General features: G+C 40.0%; 1 protein-coding gene across 5 annotated transcripts in view; it reads left to right on the top strand.

Moving 5' to 3' along the window:
• NR3C1 (nuclear receptor subfamily 3 group C member 1) overlaps positions 1-27,381 on the top strand; it is a 121,614-nt gene extending 94,233 nt beyond the window's left edge. For all 5 annotated transcript variants that reach the window (XM_041767203.1, XM_041767204.1, XM_041767202.1 and 2 more), the window contains 6 exons: positions 4,697-4,813; positions 9,629-9,907; positions 10,884-11,028; positions 14,112-14,242; positions 22,507-22,664; positions 23,216-27,381. In XM_041767203.1, coding sequence (XP_041623137.1) covers positions 4,697-4,813; positions 9,629-9,907; positions 10,884-11,028; positions 14,112-14,242; positions 22,507-22,664; positions 23,216-23,368 — 983 coding nt within the window. In that variant the 3' untranslated portion in view covers positions 23,369-27,381. The remainder of the gene's footprint in view (positions 1-4,696; positions 4,814-9,628; positions 9,908-10,883; positions 11,029-14,111; positions 14,243-22,506; positions 22,665-23,215) is intronic.
• The last annotated feature ends 500 nt before the right edge of the window (positions 27,382-27,881 follow it).

Genomic DNA, 27,881 nt, shown 5'->3' with positions numbered 1-27,881 from the left:
GAATTAGATGAGTCACTTTCTTTTGTCTGGATTAGTTTGTAATACATGAGCAAACTATAAAATTACTCCTGTTTACCCCACATGGAGCGCAGGGATGCAGGCTCTGACCAGTCAGGAGCTGCCTGGTCCTATGGAGGAGGCACAGGGAAAGCCCACCCCTCCCTGGTACAATGCCTCTGACAGAAGCAGACATTATCCACCACAGACCCAAGACAGTGAAGCCTGTTCTTCTCCTCACTTTATTTACTTCAGCACTTTATTAACTCAGGAGTTATTTCCATGATACAAATGCAGTGATAGCAGTAATACAGTATTACAGTAATACTGACAAATTGATGTCTGAAATTCAGAATAAGACCATGGAACCTTAGAAGAAAGAATGAATATTTCAAAAAAAATATTAGTTAAAATGGAGGAGAATGAAAAATTCTTTAAAACAGAACTAAAAATTCAAATTCTTACAGGGACCAAGTCTGTGTCATTCTGGCAAAGAGAAGACATTTGGGGCAAGGCAGGCACGCACTGATGTCAGTGCAAGCTTACCTAAAAGCATCCAGTGCCCTTTAAAAATTGGGGGAAAAAAAAGTTAAACATAACTCCCCAGTAAAATACCACAGCAGGCCATATGGCCCTCTGGGCTTAACCCCTGTTTTAGAATTAAATTCTTATACTTGCTTTTCGGTAAAAAAATTTCCTAGAATATTAGCTGTACCATTTCAAAATGTTTATTTGGCGTTTAAGTCTGATGGCTCCATTACATAATTAGTAGGAAAAGGTTTAACTGCGGACTCTGTTAACTAAATCCTATTTGGATTTTCATTTTCTCCAATGTCCTTTCCAGCTCTAAAAATCTGTAATCTTTCAATGACCTGACCCACAGCAGTTTTACTTTTCCTTTGTAGATATGATGGAAATGTTCTAAAGTCCAGGTACATATTTTGGAGCACTGTCTGAGCTAATTACAGAGATGTGGTTTGCAAGATCTGTATTACATTTGGCACTCCCATTTTCGGCACCTGCTGGAAATAATAGTTACCCGCCCCCCTCAAATTTGCATAGTATAAATCCCTAAACATTCAACTGTTCTTGCACCAGTTTTACTTATGTATTACTTACCCTACAACCCAGATCAAGGATAGGTATTTTGAGGTTTTAAACTCAATATTCTAGGAGTCGGTTTTCCAGCATCCTTTAGGTCTCCTTTGCACAGAAGTACACGTAATCTCTGCTGGTAGATCACAATGGGAACAGGCATCCACTTACCCTCAACTTACCATGAACCTAGTACTATGTTTTATGTCCATCCTACCACTGAATTAAGGACTATGTGAGCTCTTAGATGCTGTTGTGCTCTTAGTTGATAGACTAGGAAACTGAGGCCGAGGCTGTAAGTGGCAGCTGGGATTCCAGCACAGCTAGCTGTCTGCAAACAGGCTTTTCACCTCAGTGCTACACTGACCCCCTGAGAGTAGACGACAAAAGTTTTGTCATCTGGGAGTTCCTATAATCGAGTTAAGATACAGACATGAAAGCCTTCTCACAGGAGTTACCAGTGAGCATTTGTTGAGTGCTCACAACGTGTGGTGCTATGTGTAGCCTTCTACCCAACTGCCTTCAACCCTTGCAGCTCTGCAGATGGGGAAATATTTAAGGGCTCAGAAGGGGTAATAAACATTACTGAGACCACACAGCTGGGAAACAGAGCTGCGATTCCCATCAAGGGCTTCCTGGTGCTCACAAGTGCTCTCTCTACCACACCACACCGTTTCTGAGAGCAGGTAAAGAAGGCAGCTCAGGCTCACAGAGTTCATGTTTAGAACTTAGGTATTTCAAATAGGATAGACAAAGTGCAGAAACCCCCAGAACATGCCCTCTTCTTGGACCACTGTTGTTTTTTAGAAGATCTTATTTATTTATTTGAGAGAGAGAGAAAAAACACAAGTGGGGGGGGCGAGGAGCAGAGGGAGCAGCAGACTCCCCACTGACCAGGTGCCTGATGTGGGGCTCTATCCCACGATCCTGAGATCATGACCTGAGCAAAAGCAGACACTTAGCCAATTGAGCCACCCAGGTGCCCCTGGACCACAGTTTCTTTTTTTTTTTTTTTTAATAGATTTTATTTATTTATTCATTAGGGACACAGAGAGAGAGAGAGGCAGAGACACAGGCAGAGGGAGAAGCAGGCTCCATGCAGGGAGCCTGACGTGGGACTCAATCCCGGGTCTCCAGGATCACGCTCTGGGCCAGAGGCAGGTGCTGAACCGCTGAGCCACCCAGGGATCCCCCACAGTTTCTTTAAACTTAAAAACAACTACTTTACTGAGTCTACTGTTATTTATTGCTGTGGAACATATTAGGCCAAAATTAGTGGCTTATAACAGCAGGCATTGATTATGTCCTGCAGTTTCTGAGTCAGGAATTTGGAAGGAGCTCATGAGCAGGGCCATCCTGGGCCCCTCATCTTCAGACTGTAGATTTGGGGGTGCAGACATCCAGCCTGGGGCTGGAGGATCCACTTCCAAATTTGTTAACACTGCTTTTGGCAGGGAGCTTCAGTTCCTCACTGTGTGGGACTCCACTAGGGCTGCTCTCAACATAGCAGCTGGCCTCCCCCAGAACAAATGATCCACAGAACAGAGTTAGAAATATGGAAGCAATCATGTCCCTATGACTTCATCTCAGAGATGACATACTGTGACTTCTCCCACATTTTATTGGTCACACAGATTTGGCTGAGGGTGTGACAAGGGACACACAAGAGGGTGAATACAAGGAGGCAGGGACCATTGGGGGCTGTCTTGGAGGCTGGCTACCACACCAACCACAAATAGAAAACAGACTCTCTTGCCAAAAATAGGTTTTAACCATAAAAATAAATACAATGCAAACAAAACAATGTTAAAAAGTTCCACCTGTCTCCAAGTCTTTTCTCTCACATCTCCTATTAGGTAGAAGACACAGGAACTCCCAACTAAGATGATTCACTGTTATCAAAAGGGACTGACCAGGAGTGACGGTTAATGGTCCAGGTCCATGTCTTGTAAGATAGTGACCACTAGTCAAAACTTCTCACTTTATAGATAAGACACAAACAGATTTGCCCAACTTCACATGCCCCCCAGATCCAATAGCTCAAATTCTGTAGAACAATGATTTGGGGAGATGCTTATGGAGCAGAACTTCTTTATATTTTTAACTGCTCCAACTATGGATGCATCCACTGTTTCTACTTTTGCTTTAAAGAGGTTAGAATGCTGGGTTAGTGCTTCCATTTTAGGTCACACAGAAAAGCTACAAAACCTACATGACGTAGAAAGGAATTGAAACAGCTGGCACAGATGTTTGGCATTGGAGAGCAGCGCTAGAACAAAGCTCAACTGTAGGCCATTAGTCAACTCAGTGGCCTACTCCTCACAAAGAATGGAACTTGATAGTTAGCCATGTACCCAAAACACATGCTTAACAGCACTGTGATTTATCTTGTTCTAAAGAAGTGAACAGAGTATGTTTCCATCCAAGTCTGAGAGTGTCCTGTGCAGAAAGAATCCTTACCCAGAAATCAGAATGAGGTATCTTCAATCTCATGAATTGATACTGGTGATTTTTCTCTTTCCCCTGAAGGAGATGTCTTTTTGAGAAGAGAGATGTCCTATAGTCCTGTAAATACCATCCCCTCTGGGGTAAGGTTCATGGACTCTGAGTTATCTACCCGGGGTCCATTTAGCTGCACTGATCCTTTGCAGGAGGATCGTTTCAGAGTTTTTGCCAGGCCAACAGATCTTCAGAGTTTTCTTCAACATTCAATAACCAGATTAAAAGAAAATTACCAGAATGTGCATTTTGGGGTGGGTTAGGGTACAGAGACTTTGAGTCTTTTTCCTGTTAATTTTTTTTTGCCTGGTAAAAACTGCACTTCTGCCTCTTACACCACATTATTATATCCGAGGTGCCAGAAGATTTTAGACAGCAACAGTTGTAAATATTTGGGGTCAATGGTGAATTCAGACATTCTTACATCCTAAAAGCATGTGGAATAATGAACAAGTATCTGTCGGATCCATGTATGGTAGTGAGTTTACCAGGTGTGTGGTTCCCCTCGCTAGTAGCTGGCAGCCTTCATGTTCAGGAGGAGTAAGTGTGCTACCTGTCACCTGGAACTGAAGACGGGGCACACTGGATTTGCATATGGTGGCATGATGTTGAATCAGAGTCTTTTTCTGGGTGGGACTCTGGGAGCATTTCAAAAGCCATTTCCTCTTTGTTTAACCCTCCTTAGCATTAAGTGAGAACTCCTAATGAGAGAGTGATGATAGGCCTCCTCCATCACTGTGAAACTGCTTGATGGAACGAGGTGGCTGTGGAGGGTGGTATCTGGAAAGGGGCAGGGGGACAATGGGTGGGGAAGTGTTCTGCTTCTCCATCAGGAGGTGTTCAGTTTAGGAAAGTGTCTCTGATGCTACACTTACCATTTGTGTGCTTTTCTCTACATATACCTACATTTATTTGTTGAACAGAACAAGAAAGAAACTTTTTGTAAGCTGAGCTCGCAGCTCTGTAAGGGCCATGTCAGCAAGGGCACTATACCTTCCTTCATTGGTGCCTGTGGTCTGAGGCTGTGCAAATGCAGCAAGTCTCCACGTTAAAAATATCCTTTAAAACCTGGGAAATTTTGATAGCACCTTTGTTTTCCATCTAGGACAACACAATTATCTTTGTGCTGGAAGAAATGATTGTATCATTGATAAGATTCGAAGAAAAAACTGTCCAGCATGCCGCTATCGGAAATGTCTTCAAGCTGGGATGAACTTGGAAGGTAATGTAAATGCCTGAAAGGAATGGTCTTGGCATTCATTTAAAAATGCATTCTTTTCCTTTCTAAAATATAAGTAAGCCAAAGTAATAATTTAATTACAATATATATGCTTAACTAACATAATTTTATATGACTGCTTTGTTAACTAGGAATTTTTTATGAATATTTCCTATTCTGCTTAAGTCTTTTCACCAGTTCGTATAGCACACACAGCCTTCATTAGGGCCAGACTACATACTAAGAAAGTCAACAAGATAATAATGACTTGAAGCAACATTACTCGTAGCTTTTTCTCCTCCCTTTCTGCAGCCTCCAAACTCTTCCATAGAGTTGAAAATGTTTATCTGTCAAAAGTGTTTACCTGTCCATGTTCCTATCATTTACCTTTTCCCTGGCTCTGTAGCTGGAGAGATGCAGATGGATAATCAGTTTGCCTGGGGAAGTAACTCCTCAAGGAGGTACTGGCTGGGTTTGATTTTCTTTCTCAAGTGAAGAAGAAACTTGAAATTAGTTAGAAATTTTGAGTTTTATATCCCTGTTTATGTAACAAGTTGTATAATTAACATTTATCTCATTATTTAAAAACTTTGCTATGAAAAGAGTTTGGAATTCTGCTTTCATTGAAAATACAAGGTCCATGAAGTTAGTGGTGGTGCTGGAGTAACCTCCACACTTAGTACTTGTGATGCTAGCACTTTGCTTCTCCAGAAGCCACCAAGGAGGCAGGCCAGAGACGTACACCGAGTGAAATAGTGCCTGCATTTAAAGTTGCAGAGTCACAGGATGGCATGGCACAGGACAGAAGAGACTAGAGCCTCAGGAGCACAAGCAGGGTCACCTAGTTCTGTCCTGGAAAGCTGGCAAAGCTCCCTTGGCAGAAGGAACACTGAATTGGAAGTCTAGAAAAGCTGAGTAGGAGGAGTTAGGTAAAAAAAAAAAAAAAAAAAAAGGCAGGGGTATTACCAAATTTATATGTCAAAAAAGCTCATTTCGCATAGAGAGACCAATGGAACGACTATAGAAGTAATCCAGAGGACACAGCATGATGTTAGAGGGAGAAGAGTGAGTGTGTGGTTCTTCCAGTAGAAGAGAGACTGACACTGTGCCCTCTAGAACACACTGTATGTGTGTACCTGTTATTAAATAGATTTATGGGTCTGACTGTGAAGAGTCTAATTCCCCAACCCATGTTCACAGTTATCTTCACTCCTTCACAGCACTGCAGTAACATAACAGATGAAATGCACCGTGTTAAAGACAGTCATGGGACACCTGGGTGGCTCAGCGGTTGGGCATCTGCCTTTGGCTCAGGGCATGATCCCTGGGTCCCGGGATGCAGTCCCCACATCAGACTCCCTGCATGGAGCCTGCTTCTCCCTCTGCCCACCGCCCCCCCCTCATGAGTAAATAAATAAAATCTTTAAAAAAAAAAAAAAAGTCGTGGCACACCAGTCACTTAACCCAATATTTTCTAAGTGTGACTAGGTTGCTTCAACTTTACTGCAAAGTGCCAGCATATTTAAGCACTGATTTAAAGAAAGTGCTAGCAGCCCATCTTCTTGTAGGTGTTCCAGAAGCTCAGAGATGAATCACGTGTTCCTATAGTTCATTTTCACGTGCCACAAGGATGGGGTTTTTTTGTTATCTTTATTTCATTCCCAATTTTACTCAGTTTCTTTTTGCTGCTCTCTATTTTCTTTATATATATAAACTCAATGACCACTTTGCTGACCACCATTTTCTTTATATAAAACTTATTATATATATTAAAAATATATTATATATATTAATATATTTTTGTATTATTTATATATATATAAAACTTCTCTCTCCAGTAACAACTGCACTGCCTTCCCTCACTAGAAGACAACCAGGGCAGCTAGAGACATCGGAGTTTCTGTGTTTGCAAAATACCATCACTGCCCTTTCCAATCAGTTCTTGAAATTTAAGCATACAGTTTAGACGGAGCTGCAGTTTTTCAAAACACTATTTAAAAAAAATACATTGTATGCTTTTATAAAATGTCAATATAAGCTATGAGAATAGTGGAGAAACTATCATTTGTTAAGAGCCACTACATGCTTGTCTCTCTATATAATATATATACTTTCTCTTCTTCTCAGAGAGGTTGAGATCCTTACATTATGAAAAACACTTTGGAACTTAGCCAGATTCAGCTGTGTCCACTTCTGTACTACCCAGTTCTGGCTTGTCCCTTAAGAATGTATTAGATACTAGGTAGCACATATCATACACGATAACTGAATTTTAATTGTAGAAAAACTGAAAGGCTTTTTAAAAATCTAATAAGTTTTTAGAGATTTTCTTGTGAAGTTTTAATGGGAAAGCCCCATTTTTGTTCTTAATTATTTCTGTATAGATAAAAACCTTTATTTGGAGTAGATATGTGTCTGTCCATAGAGTTGACTCTCCCCTTTCAGGACTGAACCAAAATGAGGTCGCAAAACAACTCAGCTCTTCTCAAAGCCTGATTCTCTCCATAAATGTAGCTTATGATCAGAGTGGTCTATTTCCACCATACTGTTGCCCCCATACCAGTGATTCTCCAGAGTTATTTTAAGACAGCCTTTCTCAGTGCTTCGAGAGCCTGGCATTTGAGTACACATCAGTTTTTTAAGGGTAATCCTCAAAGTTCTACTTCATTTTAAGATGTATTGTAATCATTCCAAATTGTAGCTTTATTTTTGGTGTAAAGAGTCAAATGGAACTTAACAAGGAAGTTTTTAGCATTATCAGATATCATACCTAATATTTTTAAGCTAAGTTTTAGATTAAGACTTTTTTTTTTTTTTTTAAAGAAAGGAGGGGAACTTTTGCAGACTCAGGAACACTTCTATAGAATTGAGATGCTATAATCTCTGTGCTCCAAGGAATCAGGAACTTTCTATCAAGTAAAAATCTTAGTAAAGTGCTTACAAACAGTGATTGCTTAACTAATTCAGTTAACAACTTCTTAAGTTATATGAAAGCATATTAGTACACATTCTTACATTCTTGCTCTAGTAAGTATTTTGAGCTTTATTCAAAATCATTCACTGTCTCACTTCACACCATAGAAAAAAATAGTAAGAAATTACTTATTTACCAAGTACAGAAGATTCTTGCAAATCCACCAGCTCATCACCGTCCTTTCCCCTGTTTCCATGTGGAGCATTAAGTCATGGTTAGCTGAGTTCCTTACTATTCCAGGATATTGATTTGGGTCATGCATGTTCTCGTCTACCTTCTCCATAAAGTACTTGCCATCGTGTTGAAATCTGGGTTTCCGTGCAGTACCTCTGGTGTCTCAAGTGTTCCCTTATGTTACATGCAGTAGTGTTTCCTTTTTTAAAGTTGATCACACCTCTATCTACCTGTACCATCTACATTCAAAATATTCTAATGCTGTAGTCTGCCACCAGTGGAGGTAATGATAGCTCTGTAGCACTTAATATTTGCCACCAACTGTTTTAAGCCTTTTACATATTCTAAATGGTTTCATTGCCAACCACCCTCTGAGTGAGGTACGAATATTATCATCATTTTACAGAAGAGGGCAACTAAGTCCCAGGGAATAACAGGGAGATCCCACCGACCGTGTGACAGAGCCAGGGTTTAAATTCAAACATGCTGGCTTCAGATTTATGCTCATTACTGCTACACCATACTGTGTTTTCAGTAGAGCATGGTACAATATAAATAGCTCTGTCATGATCCTTTTGCTGTGTTTTGAAATGTTACATGACAATTCTTCAACTTCTCACTACCATATTCAACACAGAGTACAATAATGGGACCATTCCATCATTTGAAGGACAAAGAATCTAATAATTATTTTAAAAGGTGATTAGTATTTACTTTCTTAGCAAAATGGGTTGTATCATAAGTGAGACAGGTGCAGGTCTTCTTTCATATAAATTTTAGTATAAATTCTACTCGCTGTACTTCCTTGGATCTCTCAGAACTTTCTCTTTAATAATACTCTGTTCCTTTTAGCAGCACATAGAGTACAAAAGAAACATTCCCATTTGTTACTAAAACATGTAACTTCAAGAGTGTGGATCCCTATTGTAATCTGATTACACCATTCCAGCCTAAGTCAGAGTTAGAAGATAGCTTTACTTTGTATATAATATGAGAAAGGATGCTTTTGGTTTGCGGAGTCATCAATATAAATCCCTTTAGAAAAGGAAATTCCCCACTGCTAATTTATGTCAAGAAATGCAAAGTTTTCCATCTCCTCAAATGTTTTTAGAACCAAGTAATATCCCTCACATAAATGTAAAAATTGGACTTTTCTGCTGTCGGAGTTAATATTGCTTCTAGCAGGTGATCTGCAATGTCATGTTAATATTTTCCTGAGAAGAAGGGAACTTTGTGTGAGGTTATCCCTAGTATAGCTCTCTTCCTTACATACCATAATTAAGATTAACCCTAAACCCCATTTCTAGTCTGCTATTACAAGCTTAGATTCTTTCTCTCAAATGCTAGTAAAAGTATTACCTTATTTAACCAATGAAAATTTCAACTTTGGCGTGAAATGTAAAAATAATTTATGCAAGAATCTATGTAAGGGCTTTGTTTAGATTGTTTTAGCATAATATTGAAAGACACTTAATTTTATGTACAGTGTAACTGATGAAGAATTACCTGGCTTCATATACAAATGGGTTCCTCTTGACTCTGCTTTCTCTTCTTCTGTGTCACTTTATAATTGCTAAGTAGTTTCAGAAATTAAAGTACTTCCTGAATAAACTCTGCCACCCAGACCTTCCCATTAAATCTCACTTCTGTGTATTTTTTAACACCCACAGCTCGAAAAACAAAGAAAAAGATAAAAGGAATTCAGCAGGCCACTCCAGGAGCATCACAAGAAACTTCTGAAAATCCTGCTAACAAAACAATAGTTCCTGCAACGTTACCACAGCTCACCCCTACCCTGGTGTCCCTGCTGGAGGTCATTGAACCCGAGGTGTTATACGCAGGGTATGACAGCTCTGTCCCAGATTCGACTTGGCGGATCATGACCACACTCAACATGTTAGGTGGGCGGCAAGTGATCGCAGCAGTGAAATGGGCCAAGGCAATACCAGGTAAGATGCGGAAGACGACACTGCGAAGGCACAAAGCTTCGTATTGTCTTAAACAGAGGCTCTCTCATCCAAGTCTCACGACCTGTCCTGTTTTCTCTTCCTCATTGCTAGGGCCTAGCCAGGGGCGAGGCCAGAAAGCATAGGAGTGGAGGGTTTATAATAAAACTGGTACACTGCTCCCTGCTTTTCAGATTGTTGCTCAGAGCAGAGTGATTTCAGGTAGGACGAGGTCCTGTCAGAAGTAGAGTCACGGGACTTAAAATTCCTTTCACACCCAAAGCCAGGGCAAGGATACGGATAATGCTTCTCAGAATTCCACTAGATTTCCATCAGCGTATTGCTTTTAAGACTCAGGAGTACAATTGGTAAAATATCAGGTATAGTGACACTTGGTCAGGATGTACTAAAACAGAATGACTTTAACTCTAAAGTCATTATAAAATGATGCATTGTGAATGTAAGTCTTAGTTAATATCATTTTTAAGATGATATAAAAGTCCCCCTATTGGAAAGAACTTGATGTGAAACAGCAGAGGTTACCGTTCATGTCAACCCAGACTTTACAGCTGCAGAGATGTGACAACCTCATGTTCTCACTGATAGAGAAGGGACAGAGCAAGATGGAAGTAACCTGACCTCCTGTCATTCCTACTCTGTCAAGAGGGACAGAGGTGTAACTGTCAGAGGACACTTTTAAAACTAAATTCAGTGACTGAGTAAACAGGAAAAAAGTGACAGTAACTTTTATTACATTGGATGCTATTAGAAAGCACTTGAGGGCTTTGATCTTAACGTGTCAGATGACAAAGGAGAACCATGTCCCCTGGTGCTTCACTTACTCTGTCATGGGTCCATCCCCCAACCCTCCCCAACCAGGCTAAAGTCCTCATTGGTCTGTGGCAGTTCCCAGAGAGATGATCTTCTCTTGGACAAGTAGAGTGTTGTTTCCTCATAGCTTTACTTCTTCTTCATTCAGGATTCAGGAACTTACACCTGGATGACCAAATGACCCTACTGCAGTATTCATGGATGTTCCTCATGGCATTTGCCCTGGGGTGGAGATCATATAGACAATCAAGTGGAAGCATGCTGTGTTTTGCTCCTGATCTGATTATTAATGAGTAAGTTATTTATGAGTCATTTTCCCTGTATTCATAGGGTCTTCCCTATGAATGTCTTCCTGATGGACTGCTATTGTGATTATTCAGGACTCAATCAATTCTATCAGGTTTCTTAAAACTGGGCAGACTTGAAAAAACTTGAAATAAAGTTGTCTATCAATGCTTAATGGCCGGCCAAACGTACATGGAACATTATTATTACTGTCCCAGGACACACTGAAGGGTACTTTTTTTTTTCTTTAAGATTTATTTATCCATTTTAGAGAGTTAAGAGAGTCAGAGGGAAAGCATCTCAAGCAGACTCCCTGCCTAGTGCAGAACCCATGTTGGGGCTTGGTCCCATGACCTGAGACCATGACCTGAGCCCAAATCAAGAGTTGACGCTTAACCTACTGAACCACCAGGCACTTCAAAGGGTACTTTGGTTTTTTTGTTTGTTTGTTTAAAGATTTTATTTATTCATTCATGAGAGACAGAGAGAGGGAGAAGCAGGCTCCATGTAGGGAGCCCGACACAAGACTCAATCCCGGGTCTCCAGGATCACATCCCGGGCCAAAAGCAGCACTAAACTGCTGAGCCACCTGGGCTGCCCTCAAAGGGTACTTTGTAATACAGTGAGCATCTCTGGGGTCAATTGATCTCACTTTCAATAGAGACAACTATAGATGAGGACATCTTGGCCTACCCTAGGAGGGACAGGCCCAGAGACAGAAGGACCCTCATAGCGTAACAAGGCCCACTCAGTGTTTATGACTTGCAAAGTTTTTTTTTAAGGAGAGAGAACCGGGATCCCTGGGTGGCGCAGCGGTTTGCCGCCTGCCTTTGGCCCAGGGCACGATCCTGGAGACCCGGGATCGAATCCCATGTCAGGCTCCCGGTGCATGGAGCCTGCTTCTCCCTCTGCCTGTGTCTCTGCCTCTCTCTCTCTCTCTCTGTGTGACTATCATAAATAAATAAAAAATTTATTAAAAAAAAAAGAACCAATCCAATTTTCAGATTTTGTAAAGGAGCTATTCTTGTGTCTTCTAGACCTTTGCTTCCATCTGTGAAATATTTGAGGCATCCCTTCCCCTGACTTCATTGCACTTGTTTCCCGAGTAGTTTTCTGCCTCCAGTGTGTCCTTCAACATGTTGACAATTGTTTCCTTCCAAATACAGTCTGATCCCATCACGTACCTCCCCAACATACAGATGTCCTCATTCTCTCCGCCCTGCTTATTCAGTGTATCCCTAGCATGGCTTCTGGCTTCCCAGAACCTGGCCTCTTTTTCTTTCTCACTGTTATCTTTTATAGATGGAGCATTCTCACTCTGATGATCTGTTATTCCTCAAGTATTTTGACTCATGATGTTTTTAGCACCTTGTAGGACCTCTCTGTTGTATATCCCTAGCTCTTATCACTTTTCTACCCTATATTGCAATTTTTGGTGCCTACAACTTATCTCCTTTATGAGAGTGAAAACAAGGAGTTCTCACTCTCACACAGACATACCCAAGATCAGAATAAGAAACGATTTCTTTATGAGCTCTGGGGTTAAATCCATTAGAATAGTCCCACTGCACCCTATATGAGTCAATCCATCATCAGTAGTTTGTGTTTAGAACTAGATGTCATATTAAAATTAAGAGTGACAACTTTAGTTATGTCCAGAATGGCACAGAGTATGGAAACTTACATCAGCTGACAAACAGGATGTTTGGAGGAAAGAGAAAGGTAGAGTTGGGAGCAAGGAGGACAGCCCACAGAGACACTCATATCTGTTGGGTGTGCCAGGCCCAAAGTAATGGGTAGAAGTTCCAGAAAAACATCTATTTGAGCAGTGTTAAAGGGAGGGGCCTGCCTTACCATGTGATAAGCTTGCATTATTTTAAGTGTTTTATAGTAGAAACTGGATGATACTAGCTCCAGATATTTTTAAAGACATTCTTAGGCATTGTGAAAGAAACTGCAAGGACTAGGGTAATTCTAGATTTAGAACACAACTTTATACTGCTCCTAGGTTATTCCAAGGCCACTTATCTGGCAGGATAAATAGGAACTACCTAAAGTAGACGTTTCTCCTTTCTGCTATCAGGCTAGCTAGCTGCATAAAAAACTAGTCCAAAGACCATGGCTAAGCCCAATCCTGAGTTAAGGTTGGTATCCTTTCTCTATTGGTGATACTTATTTTCTGGCACAGTATTCTCTTAGTGATACAGGAGTCCTTACCAAGTGCTAGCCACTATTTTAGGAGCTTGAGCTGTAATCGTGAGCATGAAAGATGAGGCCCCTTCTAACATTCCACTGGGGAAATTAAATAAATAAACGAAATTCTTGTGGAGAGCCATGATATAAGAGTGTGACTGGGGGGTGGGGGGTGGGGGAGAAGAGGAAGAAGGAGTACATGCTACTTAGATTTGGGGACCACAGAAGACCTATCTAGGGAGCTGAACACCAAACAGTACAGAAGAACAAGCCATGCGAAAGGTGGGGGCCCTGCAGGCAGAAGAAACTAGGGCAAAGGCTGGAATTCCCATACCAGCTCAGAGAAGGGGACAGGGACCACGTCAAGCAGAAGCTTGGAGGTCAGGGAATAGAGTTCAGTTGTATTCTAGGAGCAAGAAGAAGCCATTGGAGGCTTTCAAACAGCATAACATGCTGGAGAATGGATCAGAGGGCACACCACATACTCCTCACATTCCTAGTCAGCCTGGTACAGAGTAGCAGAGAACAAGCCAGACAAGCTTCCTGGCCCGGATGGCTTCCGGTCTACCCCATCACTACCAGATTCAGATGCTGCCAGGAAACCTACCTTGGTTTAAATGCTTCCAACCAATCCCTGCAGAAAGTAAGTGAATAAAACAATCTACAGCATGCACAACAGAACACTTCTCCAGTGTACACTCAGTTTATTCAGTAGTCTCTGTAGATGCTGTGAACCCAGGAACAAGTTTAGTCTTCCATAGGTCTCACCTGTAGGGGATTAGCATTAATAGCAATATAGTTCTATTTTCCTTTGTAAGTTCAGAGTTCTATAAAATAAAACCAAGGAGTATACTTTTGGGGGGAAACTAACCCAAATGCCGGTGTTTGTCTTTTCCAGGCAGAGAATGACCCTCCCCTGCATGTATGACCAATGTAAACACATGCTGTTTGTTTCCTCCGAGTTACAGCGGCTTCAGGTCTCTTATGAAGAGTATCTCTGTATGAAAACCTTACTGCTTCTCTCTTCAGGTTGGTAGAGCAACACTCTTTGCTTCTAAAATTCACTTCTAAGTACATCAAGAGCATGAAATGTAAACGTGCAGAAACAAAGGTTTTTTTTTTTTGTATACGTGGCCCCAAGTCTACCATTATTATTTCCTTCTAGTCAGAAATTTAGATTTTTCGTGAATGTCAAGTGTTATAAAGGCACAGCTAGTGGTACCAAGATTAGTAAGACAGGTGCCATAGAAAAAGAGAGGAACATGAGCTCTGCAGGAGCCTCTGACGATCTGGAGTGAGGACATGCTTCTTCCTCCCTGGGACCTTTGGTAATAGCACCGGGGGAAAACTGGAGAAATAGAGCCAACCAGAATGGCCTCTGTTTCTCTACTATATTGTAACTTGGTCAAAAATTAGTTCCCCAAGGAATATTACCATGTCCAGAAATGATGGGAGAAAAATAGGTCATACGGAAGATCTACGTGATTACTACTAGAGACCTGGCTGATGCAGCATTGCTGCTGCCATGGTGGATAGAGGTGTTTACCTAAAAAACAGCAGTGAGAGGGTATCCAACAATCTTAAAAGTTTAGATAAAGCTACGGGTATATCAACTCCAGGGAGACACGTTGTGGTTAGCAAAGGCATTCCTTACTAAACCTAGAAAGCTTTTTGAAAAATACAAAGTCTCTTGGCAGTAAAAAGGAGGCACCTTCAACAACCAGTACAAGAAGGTCTGTGAACAGTTGTTGTTATACACATATAGGCTATTCCAATAAAAATGACGTATCAGGTTAATGTTCATAAAGTACTAAGCTGATGACTGAATATTTCTTTCATATGCAAATAAATAAATTTGCAGTGTTTTAAAGTCTTCTTTCCCTGAATAACTCTGGTTTCAGAACTGCCAGATAACTTTAAGCAACTGGATCTATTCCAGCTTTCCTAAGGCACACTTATCATTAAGCTTTCATATTACCTTTGTTCTACAGAAACCCTAAAGGAAAAGATCACTGCTAGAGACTTTAAGGTTACCTAAGGCAGCACACTTGGTAAAGAAGTGAGCTCAATGTGATTTAACAGTTAAAATTCTGATAATGCCCAGATACAGATCAGTGCAAAATACTAACCTATCTTACTTGTCAAAAATGGTAATTTAAGTTGTATACATACCAGATTCACTAGCTATATGTACTTTTTTCATTGCATAGGATATAAAAAAGTAAACTGAACTACTATGTATCACTGGGTCCTTTACAAAAAAAAAAAAAAAAAAGATAGAATTAACAAGAAATAAATATATAGGAATCCCTGGGTGGCGCAGCGGTTTAGCGCCTGCCTTTGGCCCAGGGCGCGATCCTGGAGACCCGGGATTGAGTCCCACGTCGGGCTCCCGGTGCATAGAGCCTGCTTCTCCCTCTGCCTGTGTCTCTGCCTCTCTCTCTCTCTTTCTCTGTGACTATCATAAATAAATAAAAATTAAAAAAAAATAAATATATACCATAAGATATAATCAGACTTCTACTCTGATGGAATATTAGAATAGATACTCTAACCTCCCACTAAAAATGCTAGAGGAAGCAGGCAGGCAAAAAACCAAAGAGGTTAGCTATACTAAGAGGGTATATTTAATAAGTTCAAAGACAGGAAACATACATGAAATTTTTAGTCAGAATGTAGTTTTTTTAAATGCATATATAGGTACATGTGTGTACCATGTACATAAATGAACAGAATAAGAGATATGAGTGAGGGAAGAGGGCTGAAACCGTGCTTTAAAAAAGTGATCCCATTTGTGACCACCATCGCAAATGATTATCCTAACCTATTAGTTAGGATAACTATTAGTAACTACATTCATACATACTAACTGTTATTAGTAACTACATTCACAGTATACCAGTTGAAAAAAAAAAAAGCTTTGGTCTAATGTGATCATCTATCAGAGAATTGAGGTCACAAGGCAAATGACCACATCAGAATCTGGAGAAATAGGCAAACACAGAGACACACAGCCATGATCAGTTTATTAGGGACAGAAGAATCTGGAGCCAGGAACTACTAGAAATGCTTACAATAATTTTGATTAACTGCTGAACAGGGAGGAAGAGCTTGAAAATTCAAAACTAAGGGGGTTGTCTCCTCACACTTTCTTGGGGTTTACTCCAAGGCATAAGCCACAACAGGTTCTCCCCAGGAAGATCAGAGAAAAAGCCCCTCTGTTTTTTGCTCTCTGAGGGAAGCTGCTGTGAGAGCTTCATCTGACCTGAGGGCAAGGGCAAAAAGATCGTTGTGGCCACCTCTCCCCTCCTCTCTCACGTAAGGGAAGCAGGAGTGGGAGGTGGGGGAGGAGGTTCAGAAACACTTCTGAAGGTCATGACAAAACAGGTTTTATCATAAAAGGTAAAATACCCCACATCACCAGCACCTTACCACTGTATCAGTAGGGCTCCAGGATAGGAACTGGATTACACCTGCCAGAACTACAGAGCATGGCCTCTTGAGAAGTTCTCAGGGAAACCCAAAAACAACAGGGGAAAAACAAAACAGGGAAACAGGTTTCAGTTATGAAACACAGCCCAGCTCTAGCCAGTTTAACATAAGACCAAAAGCATCATTATCTCAGCTCTGCTCTATCACTATGCAGCTTTCAGGGAGAAAAAAAAAAAAGGTAACGTATGCAGTAAGACTCCAAAGAGACAGTCAAGCATCTGACCCAGCTCATCTATGACACAGATGTTTATCAGATAGGGAAGTGAACACAACCATGATGACTATGTTAAGGGCCCTAATGGAAAAAGTAAACAACATGCAAGAACACATGAGTAATGTAAGCAGAGAGGTGGAAACTCTTAAGAATCAAAAGGAAATGCTAGAGACTAAAAATACCGTAATGAAAATGGAGGATGGCCATCAGTAGACCGGACCTGGTGGAAACCCAAACTCAAGTGCAAAGAGAAGGATAAAAACAACATGGAACTGAGCAAGAATGGTGCTCAAGAATGGTGAGGGCTATTATACAATGTGTCCCGTGCAAGTAACAGGGACAGAAGTGGAAAAAAAAAAAAAGGAATGGAAGAAATATATGAAGTAATAATGGCTGAGGGTTTTCCAAAATTAATGACAGATGCCAAAACATAGACCTAAACAGCTCAAAAAACTCCAAGAAAGATAAATACCAAAAAAAATCTACATCTAGGCATATTTTACTCAAACTGCAGAAAACCAAAGACAAGCAGTCCTCAAACCAGATGGAAAAAGAATCAGCTTTCTCATAGAGGAACAAAGATAAAAATGACATCAGAATGTTCTCCACATGTAGGAAGGGAGTCAGGTGAAGTATTTAACGTTAAAAAAATATATATCAATCTACAATTGGGTATTCAGTGAAATTGTCCTTCAAAAGTGAGGGTAAAATAAACAGTCTCAAACAAAAACAGAATTAGTCACTAGAAGACCTGTCTTGCATGAAATGTTTAAGGAAGTTCAGAGGAAATGAAAATGATGCAGTTCAGAAATGTGGATCTACACAAAGGAGAACATGAGAGGAGGAAGCGATGAAGATGAAAATTGACTTTTCTTCTTACCTGATCTATCACACAACTGTGGAAGGTGATTACAGCACCAGTACATCATAACAACAGGAGAGAGGACCCGGGCATACTGTTAGCGGGTACCTGCACTATATGGATCAAGTAGAATGGTCATATTTAAAGGAGCTGTAGATCCAGTGTCTATGTATATGTGGAACTCCAGGGCAAGCACTGAAACCACTTTAAATACATGTAATAATTGATATCCTGAGAACAGAGAATATAGAATCATATGAAATGCTCATCAAAAACTGGAGAAGTAGGGATCCCTGGGTGGCGCAGCGGTTTGGCGCCTGCCTTTGGCCCAGGGCGCGATCCTGGAGACCCGGGATCGAATCCCACGTCGGGCTCCCGGTGCATGGAGCCTGCTTCTCCCTCTGCCTGTGTCTCTGCCTCTCTCTCTCTCTCTCTCTGTGACTATCATAAATAAATAAAAATTTAAAAAAAAAAAAAAACTGGAGAAGTAGAAAAGAGGGAAAGATTACAAAAGGAAGCATCAGTGCAAAGAGTGCAAAAACGGTTACAAACATAGTACCTATTAACCCAAATATATCGAATGGTCACCTGACATGTGTATAGTCAAAAAGTCTTTTTATTTTTATTTTTATTTTTTTTTAATGAAGGTGAAAGGAAAAGTTTGCCACCACCAATCCTCAATATAATACAAGACTAAAGGGTCTACTTAGTTTAAGGGTAAGGAATCCCATGTCTAAGAAGGAAAGAGGAACAAAGAGAATGGTAATATGTAAATATGTTTAAGCTGACATCTATTATATAAAATAACAGCAGTAGTGTTTTGGAAGATCTAAAACCAGAACGCTAGAAGGATAGTTCAATAAGGAATGTTCAAATTTCAGTGACGATGGCTAAAGATAGGAAAGGTACACAGAGTACCAAAGCACCGAGGTGGGGGGGTGGAGCCCTTAAGGAAAACTGTAAGGAAAAGCAACCCAAACACATGAAATGAAGGGAAGGGGGTAAACAAGCACACAGGAAGGGAAAAAAACAAATGGTGAACAGATAAATTTATCTGCAATTTCATTAAATAGAGAGGAGATAAAAGCTTCAACATCAAAAGATACACAAAGAAATCCAAGACTAGATAAAAAAAAAATAAAAATAAAAAATAAAAAAAAGTTCTTTCCATGATACTGAATGACTGACGTTAAAGGCCCTCCAGTAACCCAGTGGCGGCGGACTTGTGCTGTAGAGCAGCATGTGGTAAATGTTCTAAGTGTTGCAAGACTCTGTCACAGCTGCTCAACTCTGCTCCTTGCAGCATGAACACAGTCATCACCCAAAGAAAGAACAGGCATGGTTATGTTCCAATAAAACTTTATTTACAAACACAGGCTGCTGGTGTGACCAGGCCACCAGTCGTGTTTTGCTGAGTGCTCTTTGAAACCAGAAGAAAGCTGTGGCAGCTTTCTTCATTTATGATCAGCACAGATGTTAAAGAGCTGGGTTTTTTTTTTTCTCACTTTATTTAAAGTTACTCCTTACATAAAGCATTCTACTTACCAGAAAAGTAATTCTAAGTATGTCGCTTAAACGCATAGAGCAAAAATTAATGAAGCTCCAAGGATAATTAGGGGTAATTTAGGATAGATGGAATTCTTTTAAATATAAGTATTGATAGGGCTTTGCCAATCATTATTTTTAGAGTTCAGGTAATAAGCAGGAAAAAAATACAGCTCAACAATCGATGAAAATATTAAATTTTAGTATTTAAGAAATTAGCAATAATTAGGTTATCTGTAATATATTAATGCGCACTTTTAACATGGTAGGCTCTTAGCACTTCTGATGAAGTAGACTTCATTTTCACAGTAATACTGACATCTTAGAAGTGCCAAGTGTTGCTTTATAGAATCTGAACGTTATCATATGTGTTCCTTGGTCTAACCCTATTCAAAATCCAGGGAGAGTGGTACACCACATTAACAAAATGAAAGGTAAAAGTCATACAATCATCTCAACAACAGGTGCAGAAAAAGCATCTAACAAAATTCAGTGTCTGTTCATGATGAAAACATTCAACAAAGTGAGTACAGAGGGACATACCTCAGCATAATAGCCATATATGACAACCCACAGCTAACATCATACTCCATGGTGAAAAGCTGAAAGCTTTCTGTCTACGATCAGGAATAAAACAAGGCTATCTGCTGTCATCACTTTTATTCACCACAGTATTAAGGTTCTAGCCAGAGCAATTAGACAAGAAATATAAAAGGCATTCAAATCTAAAAGTACTAAATAAAACTCTCTCGGCAGATGACATGATATTATATATAGAAAAACTTAAAGACTCCACAAAGAGACTATTAAAAACAAGTAAGTTCATAAGGATGCAGGATACAATATCAATATGCAAAAATCTGCGGCAGTTTGAGACACTAATAATAACTATCAGAAAGAGAAACTAAAGAATATAACTCCATTTACATTTGCCTCAAAAATAATAAAATATCTAGGAATAAAATGTTTTTAAGGAGGTGAAAGACCCATGCACTGAAAACAGTAAGACACTAATGAGAGAAATTGAAGATGACAGAAATAAACGCAAAGATGTTCCATACTCATGGATTAGAAGAATATTCTTAAAATGTTGACATTTCCAAAAGCAACCCACAAATTCAGTGCAATCCCTGTTACAATTCCAGTGGCATTTTTCACAAAAGAAATCCTAAATTCTGTATAGAACTCTAAAAGACCCAGAATAGCCTATGATACCACAACATTTGCGGTACCACGTCTACCTATAAAGCTTTCTCACCACAAAGAAAATGATCAGCAAAATGAAAAAGCAACCTACAGCATGGGAGAAAATCCTTGCAAATCCTAATTGGCCAAAGGGCACATGAAAAGATGCTCATCATTACTAGTCATTAACAAGGAAATGCAAATCAAAACCACATGAGATCCCACCTGACCTCTATTAGAATGTCTGTTACCAAAAGACAAGGAATAAGTGCTGGCGAAGGTGTGGAGAAGAGGGAAGCTGTACTCACTGCAGGTGGGAATACAAATTGATGCAGCCACTGTGGAAACAATATGGGTGTTCCTCAACAAAGTGAAACAGGACTACTGCACGACCCTGCAGTTCCACTTCTGGGTATGTGTCCACAGAAAATGAAAATACTCGAAAAATATATGTAGCCTCATACTCATGGCATAATTACTGATAGTAGCTAAGATACAGAAGCAGCCGAAGAGTCCACCTATGCAAGAGTCCACCTATGGTTTGTTTGGTAAATATATCCAATAGACCATTATTCCACCATAGAAAGGAGTGGAATCTTGCCACTTGTAGCAGTTTGGATGGACCTTGAGGGCACTACGCTAAGTGAAATAAGCCAGTCAGAGAAAACTGAGCACAAACGAATATATATATAGGGACGCCTGGGTGGCTCAGTGGTTGAGCATCAGCCTTTAGCTTAGATTGTGATCCCGGGGTCCTGGGATCGAGTCTCACATCGGGCTCCCTGTGAGGAACCTGCTTCTCCCTCTGCCTATGTCTCTGCCTCTCTGTCGGTGTCTCTCATGAATAAATAAAATCTTTTTTAAAAAATATATAATCTCACTTATATGTGGACTCTAAAAATAAATAGGGACACGGGCTCTTGTATGCAGAGAACAGACTGGCAGTCTCCAGAGGAGGGTGTTTTGGAGGGTGGGAGAAATGGGGGAAGGGGGTTAAAAAGTGCAAACTTCCAGGTATAAAATAAGTCACATGGATGTCATGTGCAGCTTGGTGACTATAGTTATTAATAATATATATATATATGAAAGTTGCTCAGTAAATATTATATGTCATCATGAGAAAATGTTTACTATCTGATGATGGATGTTAACTATAGGTGTATTGTGATCGTTTTGCAATATATACAAATATTTAGTCATTCTGTTGTACAACCTGAAACTAATGTCAATTTTATCTAAATTTTTAGAACTTAAAACTCCATGAGAAAGAGTAGGACATGCAGCTAAGGCAGGTTATACTCAAATCCCCAGGACAAGTAAGAATTAAATCTTCCTGCTCCTAAAACCACTGCTTTTCCTTACCTTAATTCCAGCATTTTCTAAGATGTCATCAACAATGAAGTTAAGTTTGGGGAAACATCATGTTTCCTTCCCTAATTCTGGCTCTGATAAATCCTGAAAACCAATAGCCTACCTAACTTTGTATTAACCTTTAATTTTGCTTACATTTTGACCAAATCCTTTTTTCCCTAACTATTAACACAGAACCAAAGTTCTGAGGAGCACACTTGGAGAAATTTGGCCATGTACAAAAATCAGTCAGTCTTTGCAGGATTCATGAACATGATTAACCTTCTGTTCACAGTCCTTCTTACTGGTATCAGTTTTTGAAGAGTAATAAATGATTCATTTTTATACCGATTTTACAATCTGGAATCCATAAGGTTTTTTCTAAGTGCATAAGGGAAGGCTGATACATGCTCCCCAGCAAGGCAAGACTCCAGGTTAAATCCTCTGATTTTCTATTATCCCCTCATCTCTCTTGCCTGTACTTTCAGGATCCTGTGAGATGCTTGTATTTTCATGGAATGTATCTAGAGTGTATATACAATACATGTCATGAAGCATGCTATTGTTAATAATAAATGCCCTACAGGCACATAGGCAGAGTTACCTTAAGAAAATTCTTTCCTTGACCACATCTTAACCTTTTAGTTCCTAAGGAAGGTTTGAAGAGCCAAGAACTGTTTGATGAAATTAGAATGACCTACATCAAAGAGCTAGGAAAAGCCATTGTCAAGAGGGAAGGGAACTCCAGCCAGAACTGGCAACGCTTTTATCAACTGACAAAACTCTTGGACTCCATGCATGATGTAAGTGTCACACGTGAATCCAGGTGTCCGCAGTGTTGTTTGGGACGTTTGATTTGTGTATATGATGACATACCAATAGTTTTGGCTTGGTTTGGTTTTCTTCCTTTTGATCCATTTTGGTGGTGATTGAGGCTCAGGTTGTCAGCCTCGGTTTGGTACACATTTCTCCTAAGGCCAATTATGAAATATCTAGTTACATGCTTAGAACATCATGGTGCCAGGACAAAATTTAATAGCACTATTAAAAACAAAAATGCCAAATTCCCTATTTTTATGTGACTAATTAAATTAGCATATGGCCTTCACATATTGTCGTATGTACTACAGTTCATCATGATACACTTAAGGCCGTATAATTCTCTACAATTCTACAGAATCCAAAATGTGCCTGGTACCTGAATGCCCACTTTAACTTCTTTTTTAGCTGGTGGATTCCAGCCAAGATTGGTATACTCTAGGTCAGATATATTTTTAAAAATTAAAGGCCAAAAAGCATGAGATGTTTCTACTAGTAAGTTTTCAACAATCGTTTGTATTATTTTCTCTTGCAGGTGGTTGAAAATCTCCTTAACTTTTGCTTCCAAACATTTTTGGATAAGACCATGAGTATTGAATTCCCAGAGATGTTAGCTGAAATCATCACCAATCAGATACCAAAATATTCAAGTGGAAATATCAAAAAACTTCTGTTTCATCAAAAGTGACTGCCTTAATAAGAAAGGTTGCCTTAAAGAAAGTTGAATTTATAGCTTTTATTGTACAAACTATCAATCTGTCCTGTAGCGGTTTTGCTGTTTTATTTTTTCCTTTCTGTTTTTGTCTGGTCTTTGTTTTTGTTTTGTTTTAAATACGCACTACATGTGGTTTATAGAGGGCCAAGACTTGGCAACAGAAGCAGGTGAGCCATCACTTCTCTGTGGTGGGCAGAGTAGAGAGTGCTAGTTGGTGGAGCCCAGAAATTAGCAGCAGTCATGGGGGTGATCTCCACTGCCAGGGAAGGATGGCACCTAAGCCACCAGTGCCCAAACTCTGCGTGTAAACTTTCTGCTCATACTTTTCACAGTTGGCTGGACAAAATTTTCTAGACTTTATGTGGGTGTATTTTCCCCTGTATAGTTAGGATAGCATTTTTTGATTTTTTTGCATGGAAACCCGAAAAAAAGTTTACAAGTGTATATCAGAAAAGGGAAGTTGTGCCTTTTATAGCTCTTACTGTCCGGTTTTAACAATTTCCTTTATATTCGGTGAACTACGCTTGCTCATTTTTTCTTACATAATTTTTGTATTCAAGTCATTGTACAGCTGTTGAGATGGGCAGCTAGTTCATAGCTTTCCTAAATAAACTCTAAACATTAATCTTCTGTGTGAAAATGGGTTGGTGCTTCTAACCTGATGGCACTTAGCTATCAGAAGACCACAAAAATTGACTCATATCTCCAGTATTCTCATCAAAAAAGCTCATATTTTGTATATATCTGCTTCAGTGGAGAATTCTCTAGGTTGTGCAAATTAACCGTCCTAACTGGTATAGAGCACCTAGTCCAGTGACCTGCTGGGTAAACTGTGGATGATGGTTGCAAACAACTAATTTAAAAACAAACACACAAAACACAAAAAAACTACCAAGAGGCCCTGTTTGTACTTAATGCCCTATTGTTGCTATGACTGGATGGCAAGAAGGTTGGTCAACCGTCTTTCAGGACCTTTTGTTGTAGTTTGTATAACTTCTTGAAAGTCAGGATTCCAGATAACCAGCTGAGACACAGCTGAGAGATTTCAATCAGACCAAGTATCTCCTCTCACTCAACTTTACCCCCCAAATCAATCTTCAATATGGAAAATGTAGCCAGACACCCATTTTCACATTCCCATCTGTCACCAATTGGTCTACCTTTCCTGGCGATGCAGGAAAGCTCAGCTACTGATTTTTGTGATTTAGAACTGTCAGACTTCCATGTTTGTAAGACTACACATGCCTCACATCCCTCCGTGTGCCATAGTTTAACAAAAGTCTTGTGAATTTTTCCTCCTCACTATTGAGAATGATCATTTTAAACAAAATAGAAGCTGTAGTAGCCCTTTCTGTGTGCACCTTACCAACTTTCTGTAAACTCAAAACTTGTATTTACTAAGCCACAAGAAATCTGATTTCTATTCAAGGTGGCCAAATTATTTGTGTAATAGAAAACTGAAAATCTAATATTAAAAATATGAAACTTCTAATATATTTTTATATTTAGTTATAGTTTTCAGATATATATCATATTGGTATTCACTAATCTAGGAAGGGAAGGGCTACTGCAGCTTTACATGCAATTTATTAAAATGATTGTAAAATAGCTTGTATAGTGTAAAATAAGAATGATTTTTAGACGAGATTGTTTTATCACGACATGTTATATATTTTTTGTAGGGGTCAAAGAAATGTCGATGGATAACCCATATGATTTATAGTGTGTGTAAGCATTCATACAGGCAGTGGTCTCAGAAACGCAACAGGTTTGCTCCAGGGGAAGAGGGAGACAGAGATTGGCCCCATGTGCGATGAAGGCCGCGAGGCTCCATCCCATTCAGATCACAGAGTGAGTCATCCCCTGCCACCCACGGTGACCGCCCCCCTCATTCCAGTGAGTCTGTCCCCGAAGGTCCCAGGTCCGCTGGCCGGGTCTCCCCCGGCGCTCGCATGTGCAAACAAACCGGGGGAGGGCAGAGAGGTGGCACTTGTAAGCACGCGCCTGCGAGCACACCTGCCATCAGGGTCACTTTCACACGGAGCCCCCCCTGGCAGTGTGGCCCAACGCAGAGCCTGGAGGCGTTAGGCAGTAAGATGCACAGAGGTACCCGCAGCATGTAAATAGCGCAGAGTCCCACAGGTTGCCAGATAACACACTAACTGCTTTCTATCCTGCGAGAGTTCATTTCCAAACAAAATGAGTACATGTTTGTTTTCCTTAAGTGCTTTTTTTGAATGTTGTTTGTTATTTTTCAGTATCTGGAGAAATTAATAAAAAGTGTAATTTGCTTTTCGAATGCTCTCTAAAAAGGTAATGCGCCTTTTTTAATGGTTTAAATTGATCTCAAAAGTATTTTAGGATGGTTTGTAACCCAGCTGGATGTGAAACTTTTGGTGCCTCAGAAATACCGCTTGAATATTATCAATGACAGGGTTAAGTTTCAAAAAGAGCTTCTGGAAGGTAAATTATTGTTCATTTATGGAAAGTTACATGGTTAGAACCAGAAAGCACATCACATGTTAATCTTGTTTTAGTCCCAACCTCGGTTCTCAAGAAACAGAGCTCAGTGGGGAAAAAAAAAAAAAAAGATACGTGCCATTTGTCAAAAGAAAATCAGCTGACATTCGTGAAACTAGGAAACTGTCCCCTAAATGGAAAAGAACCCAGGCCCTTGTAAAATAAGCGGGAAGAAAGTTATCTTAATTACATTTGAGTAGAATTACAATTTCAGTGAGAAAAGATCCGGTGCTTTTTTCTACCTATGTGGTGTCTTGCCATGCCAAACTAAGTTTGTAGCCACTTCAGGGAGAGTTGGCAACATGCCTCAGTGACTTACAGAAAATCCTGAAAAGTATTTTGAATTAGTGGTGGAGAAATGTGACCTTCTCAGTGTTTTTAGGCCTTGCCGGGGATACTGTAGAAGTGCTTGTCCAAACCTATGGCAGGGGAACCTGAAGGATCATCTACCTTCTCCTAGAGAGAGAGAAAAGACACCCCAAAAGGAAAGCCAACACACCTCACATCTGAAGAGCTTGAAAGTTAGCATAAGGGGAGCTCTGGATGTGCGTACAGAGGGAAGCCAATGTCACTTCAGGACTGGGGGGCGGGAGGGGAAGGGCACTTCTAGTTTCACTTACCTAGAGCACCTCTTATCCATCAGTCTTAGTTTTATGTTAAATACCCTAAAACTACATCACTGTGGAATGAACAATAGGATTATATGCTGATCTGTCCAAATTCAAGAACCCTGGCAGCCCTCAGTGAGATTTCCGTGTTGGCCCATCACCCTCAAGACTGCAGCTGTAAATGAATGTGTTTTAACGTGCCTGGTTTGAGAGTTGGATGGGAGAACAGGAGTGTGAGGAGGACACTTGAACCACTTTGAATGGAAGTTGTCTTGTTTTCCAGACTGCTAAGTCAGCCTGGTCCACCAGGGATTAGTGACCAGGTTTTCAGGAAAGGATTAGCTTCTCTCTAGAAAATGCCTGAAAGAAGGATTTTATTTTGTGACGAAAGGCTGTATGAAAATACCCTCCTCAAATAACTTGCTTAACTACATATAGATTCAAGTGTGTCAATATTCTATTTTGTATATTAAACAAATGCTATATAATGGGGACAAATCTATATTATACTGTGTATGGCATTATTAAGAAGCTTTTTCATTATTTTTTATCACAGTAATTTTAAAAATGTGTAAAAATTAAAACCAGTGACTCCTGTTTAAAAATAAAAGTTGTAGTTTTTTATTCATGCTGAATAATAATCTGTAGTAAAAAAAAAAATGTCTTTTTACCTACACAGTGAAATGTCAGACTGTAAAATCTTGTGTGGAAATGTTTAACTTTTATTTTTCATTTAAATTTGCTGTTCTGGTATTACCAAACCACACATTTGTATTGAATTGGCAGTAAATGTTAGTTAGCCATTTACAGCAATGCCAAATATGGAGAAACATCATAATAAAAAAATCTGCTTTTTCATTATGTGACTCCAACATGCCTTTGTCAAACTCACACAGTTCAAATTTTCCTACTTTTTTTTTCCTCCTCCTTCTACTGAAGGCAGAATCATCACTTCAGGAGAACTTAAGACCCTGAAGTGGACACGGACACATCAGTGTGGCCGCGTTGGCAGGTTCATAGGGCAGAAATCCAAAGTGGGCTTCACCCCGGTGCCAAAGACACAGACTGTCCCATCCATGCCTCTGAGGGGCCTATGCCAGGCACTACACAGGAGACAAAGGGAAGAAGAACCCACTCCCGAGCGGTTGCCCACTCTATCCCATCTTTTTATCAAGAAAAGTGACATTTTTTGTAAACAGATGTTAGATGTTAACCAGCCAAAATTGTTGCCTTCTTTTAAAATCATTCTCCCAGAAAAGAACATACCTAGTGCATATGGCAAGCACTGTGCTCGGCACAGACAATAGAGATGGGCGGGGCGCACACGGCAAAGCAGTCCTGTACGATCTCTTCGGTAT

The sequence above is a fragment of the Vulpes lagopus genome, chromosome 8 (assembly GCF_018345385.1).
Source record: "Vulpes lagopus strain Blue_001 chromosome 8, ASM1834538v1, whole genome shotgun sequence".
NCBI classification, from domain to species: Eukaryota; Metazoa; Chordata; class Mammalia; order Carnivora; family Canidae; genus Vulpes; species Vulpes lagopus.
The sequence above is the reverse complement of the archived record's forward strand: the minus strand, read 5'-3'. Positions and strand labels throughout refer to the sequence as shown.